At 37.4% G+C, this 5,317-nt stretch overlaps 1 protein-coding gene across 1 annotated transcript; it reads right to left on the reverse strand.

Annotated features, from left to right (window-relative positions):
- Positions 1-272: 272 nt before the first annotated feature.
- LOC145048241 (telomere repeat-binding protein 5-like) lies at positions 273-5,092 on the reverse strand. Its single transcript, XM_078996687.1, has 10 exons — positions 4,627-5,092; positions 3,548-3,706; positions 2,705-3,452; positions 2,401-2,610; positions 2,079-2,141; positions 1,914-1,993; positions 1,583-1,821; positions 1,182-1,511; positions 1,023-1,086; positions 273-880 (listed from the first exon to the last, which is right to left on the reverse strand). The coding sequence occupies exons 2-10, from the start codon at positions 3,626-3,628 to the stop codon at positions 704-706; spliced, it is 1,992 nt and encodes a 663-aa protein (XP_078852813.1). The 5' UTR covers positions 3,629-3,706; positions 4,627-5,092; the 3' UTR covers positions 273-703.
- Between the last annotated feature and the right edge of the window lie 225 nt (positions 5,093-5,317).

Below are 5,317 nucleotides of genomic sequence, written 5' to 3' on the forward strand. Positions count from 1 at the left end.
TATCAAAAACTTTCAATAAAATAGAAAAAAACAAAAAGTAACAAACTTTGTCATTTAAGATTCATTTATATGAGGATTATAGATGATAAGTGCCTCGGGTACCACCGATGCAACAACTGGAAAACCACAAGGACCGGTCATATCAAAAATCCAATAGTATGAATTTTTGCAAACCACATGAACCAAATACGAAAGAATACCAATAATTTTCACAAACTCATAATTTGGAAAAAAAAAAAAAAAAAATCCTTAAGATGCAAAACATGCACATATGCATCAAAACTCCCATAAATTTGTCATCTTATTCAACAACATAACAAAATAAACCTACTATTACTTCCGGAAAATACACAAAGAAAAAACTAAAATAAACATAAAATGCCCTTTACAAGAATGGACATTTTCATAAAGAATCTAACTAACCAAGCTCTTATTCGGTCGACCCATTTACAAGCGTCGCGCCAACCCTCTCCACGCATGCGTGAGAGCTTCTTAACAAACAAAAAAAAACACAAAAACTACACCCGACATTTACCATTCTTCCTCCCTCTTTTTGTTACCTTTTTACATGAAAGATTTAATAACAACAATAGATAGTTACTGATATCAAGGGAGGCTGAACGAAAAAAAAAAAAAAAAAAAACCCGCATCTTTAATTTTTTTTTTTTTTTTTAATATGATAAGATGTAAATGTGGATTTTATTCAAAGAAGTCGACAAGTTTCCGATTGTGGTGTTTGCTTGAACTGTTGTTTGGCTTGGTGATGCGACCAATACGCGTGCGCAGCCAACACCCGGTCCAGAAGCTCCTGAGGCACCGGCTCGCCTCTTCTTTGCTGTGGCGATATTCTCGCTGTGTGCACCAGCGTCTTCCACTTGTCCTGTGTAACGGAACGTTACACAGATGTCACAAATATTATGTAACAGAACAGGTTGTACTGTAATATTGTATCTGACATGACATGCAATAATGTGCGCCTAATATAGTAATAGGACAAAAGAAACATGTCACGACGTACGTACCTTCAAATCAACATACGTGCGGTGCTTTGCATTATCAAAGGCCCGTAACTTCACGTCACGCCATCTAAACAATAATAAAAAACGGTTAAATTTTACACGAAATCAAAATCTTATTTTTTATGGTTTGCATTTATTACAATAAAAATTTTAAAAATAAACCTTCCGGTTCCAAGTTTTTCAACGGCTTGAACCAATGCTTCCACCTCAGAAACCGAAAACGGTCGACGGATTCTCCGTTGTGCCACCTCAGACCGCTTAGATTTCCTCATGGGGACCACCGCCAGTGCCCGCGGGTTCATAGCCGGGACACTGACCAAAGCCCGCGAATCTGAACCCGAACCCGAACCACTTTTGCTATCAAAAGACATGTTGGGAGGCGATGGTGCCGAGTCATGATCGCTTTCAATCAAGTTTCCAAAATTTGTAACCGGAGGATTCTCCTCCGGTTGAATCACCATCTGATTAGCCACATTTGGACCGGGTGTATACCTAACAAAAACGTACAACTCGTAAAGCAAGATGTACAACCAATGAATAATTAGTTGATTTAGTTCCCGTACCTTATCAACGGCTTAGGGGTAATGGGATTTGGTGCAAAAGATTGATCTCCTCCGGGGCTTAGAGATGATGGAGCTTGCAAATGGTTAGGCTCCAATGTAAACCCTAATGCATCTAGCTTATTGTGTATGCCAGTTTGTACCAAAGTTTTGTCATCATCTCGAATCTTTTTCCCTTGAAGCATCACACCCACGTGTAGCTCACCGCTAAGTATCGAAGTCAATGCCTCCATAACGGTCCTCTGTAGAAAAGTCAATGTAGGTCAACCATGAGTAAAATACACAAATTATTGTAACATAAGTAATAAGTTTGGTATGTATAATATATATGTACCTTTAGGTAACCAACGGTTGCGGTTTTCGGTAACTCAAAGAAAAGCTCGGGGACACGAAAAGATTTGATCTTGAGCTTCACTGAGTAAAAGCAAAAACATCTTTGATATAAGAACCTCGTTCGATGAGTAGATATCGATAACTCAATCGAAACGCGCTCAATTACCATGGGAATCCCGTGTCTGAAAAGCTGGATTTTGCTTCGATACAAGTCCCGATGTCTTCGTACCTATTATTACACATCAACACTCTCACAAGTTACAAAAACAAAACAACCAAGTTTCTGCAACAAAAAAAAAGTTATTCTTCCAACAACCCCTGAGCTGGACCACACAGTAGATTAGTAGGAGCACCATGTGATGTGATGTGAGGTGTAAATTAGGTACACGCTCCTCAATCCACATTGGAACTGAAACTCTCACACTGTTGTTGTTGTTGTCCTTAGGGCACATATAATTAAGTTCTTTTTAATAAAAGAAGGAACAAACCTCCGGTGGATTTGACACCAAAACCCGAACCATTTTCAATCGAGTCTTTTCGAGGAGGACTCGATTGATCCTCGCTATTAACAACATCATCCGAGTTTGAAAAGTATTCGAATTCATAGAGTCGTCTCTTTTTAAACGGATAATCCTTCAACGATCGTGGTCGTTTATAGCAACTTTTCCTATTACGGAAACCACCTTTCATTTCTTCATCTAGAAAAAAAAAAACGACAAATTCACAACATTTCTAATTATAGAAAAACCACACAAACGAAATCCACAATAGTTAAAATCACAAATCACTCACCAACATCACAATGAACTTCATCGTTCAATTCGGGATCCGATTTCCAATATTTTGATGCCAACAATCGCCTAATTCTTCGATCCCCAATACGCGGTGGTTGCTTAAAGGATTTATTAGGAACCCGAGTCACCCCGGAAGAGTTTTCGTCATCATCTCTAACAACTAAATTTACATTATCTTGACACAAAGGTAAATGATCATGACCATGACCATGACCATGAACATGACCACGATTATTATTATTATTATTGTTGTTATTGTTATCTGTATTATGAACTACATGAGGTTTTGGTGCCTCGTTTGTTATGGGTTTACTATTCTTATCGTCTACTTTACAACTAAACGGGAGTTTGACTTTGTCAACGGAAAGAACAGGAACCGGAACCGGAATCGGAATCTTCTCGGAGCAATCGGAAACGGTAATACCTGAAGAAGGTCCGGAATAGGATTCGGGTTGTGGGTCCATTATGGGAGCTTGTGAGATTATTTCAGACACAAAGAAGCTTCTGCTATTGCAGCTTCCTTGATCACAAATATTATTATTATTATTATTAACATTCGAAGGGTACTCATCTTCTATTTGTTTTTCTGTCTTAACGGTTTCAGCTTCCTCTCCACCACCACCGCCGCCGCCACCCTCCTGCAGTAACTTTCCGGCTACTGTCGCCAGTAGATCGAATGCACACATTTGCTTGCTGTTGTTATTAGTGTTATTTTCCTCGGTTTTCTTCCATGATGGAACCCTTCGCTGAAAAGATTCAGAAAATAAAAAAAATAAATAAAAAATAAAAAAAGGAATAAATTCAAAAGATTTAAAAGGGTAAAATTGAAAGAGGCGTTTACAGTGGCTGATCTGGCGGCCCGGGGAGTTGGTGGCACCTGATAGCCGTTAAATCCATATTCTAACCTCTTCTGCAACACCATATTTTAGTGATCATATCAAGAAGCTACTTAAAAGCCATACGCGATTGTTGTTTTTTAATCTTTGAAGATAATAAACGCCTGAAAGTTGAGAGAAATATGTATCAGGTAGATCATAGGAGATATGAAGAACGCCAAAGAAAAAGTATGAAATGGTTAAAATTGACATGATTTAATTCAGAGAATCTGATTATCTATGATATATGTAATGGTCCTAACTTTGATCTACTCCAAATTAGGAAAGTTTTTCATGATCTTGGATACAAAAAAGGTAACGATTTATAATGGCCCATGTATAGATTTAAAGATTCTTGAAACCGAAAAGGTAACAATAACCTATTCTAATGAATGAATTCAAGATCCCTAAGATCAGATGAAAAGAATGATCGAAAGCACTTTTTTAACATATTAAAAGGATTCAAATATTTACAATCAATCATATATGTATTAATAACTACATAAGTGAACGGATCAAACTAGTAAAACTAAAACACACCAATATTTCTGTAAGAATGACATTTCATATCCATAAAAGCTCTAAAACCCCACAATATTTCTCAATTCGTGAAATTAAAAATCTAAGAGGAGTGTTTAAAAAAGAAACTGAAGTTGAAAATTGGAGAAACGAAAAGGGCGTAAGGAAATTCAAAACCCTTACAAAACCCTGAAGAAGATAGAAGCATAGAGACATTTATACGAACACATAAATGACACTTACAATTGCAGAAAAATCGTCTTAAACTCAAAATAATAAAAAAGGGAATAATAATAAAAAAATCAATCAATCAAGAAACAAACACCATGATCAGTAAAGAAGAAGAATTTATCGATCGCGTCGTATAACCAGAAATTACTAACGAAAATAAACAAATTCTACACATAACACGTCAGATCGCACCAACCAGAATCAAAAATCGAGAATAATAAGAACACATTCACCGATTAAGATTGAGTTTAAGTCGAGAAATTCATCAAAGTTTAAGTTCTGTTTCAATAAACACCTTTAATACCCCCGGGATTTTGCCAAGAATTCACCAAACATTTTCTTCAGATTCCGGACACCAAATTCTGGAAGATCGGAAAATTGCCCGAGAATTCAAACCGTAAAACCCAAATTCACAAACTTTTCATCGATCAAACAGAACCCATTAGAAAAAAGGAAGAATTTTTCCTCTTCCCTTTTCTTGATCAGTCTTCTCATCGCCACATAATGTTGTTTGAAACGCAATCTCTTCTTCCAAATTAAATCTCTTCTTTCAATTTCGCTCTCTCTCTCTCTCTCTCTACAAATCCTTGAAATATAACGATCGAAAGAACATGAACATGAACCAGAACAAAAACAAAAACAAAAACCCTCTGAAAACCACCCAACGATGGCCTTAAACCCCCCAGCTGTTTATACTCATTGACCCTTGTTACCGAATGGATCGGTAAAAGGCTCCAAGTGGTTACCGGCGAGAGCAGGTTACACACACACACACCCTATAAGACCGGTTCTACGCAACAAGGTGACCCACACAACCCTCCGACATACTGCCAGATGGTGCCACGTGGAGAGAAACAGAGAATCCTATGGTTGTGAGAGCATTAGTGAGATCGAGAAAAACGTTGGGTCACGAAGTGTGCAAGGGTGGTTTTGTAATTTACTGTCACGGTTATTTTCACTTTCAGACATCCATTTGAATTGAAGTT

This window comes from Lactuca saligna, chromosome 5, assembly GCF_052625555.1.
Source record: "Lactuca saligna cultivar CGN05327 chromosome 5, ASM5262555v1, whole genome shotgun sequence".
Taxonomy (NCBI): Eukaryota; Viridiplantae; Streptophyta; class Magnoliopsida; order Asterales; family Asteraceae; genus Lactuca; species Lactuca saligna.

Coding starts and splice junctions, on each gene's coding strand:
- LOC145048241 (XM_078996687.1), bottom strand. CDS start 3,628: ATGGTGTTGCAGAAGAGGTTAGAATATGGATTTAACGGCTATCAGGTG. Junction 2,611..2,704: donor TGAAGTTCATTGTGATGTTG/GTGAGTGATTTG, acceptor TTTTTTTTCTAG/ATGAAGAAATGAAAGGTGGT. Junction 1,822..1,913: donor CAACCGTTGGTTACCTAAAG/GTACATATATAT, acceptor ACTTTTCTACAG/AGGACCGTTATGGAGGCATT.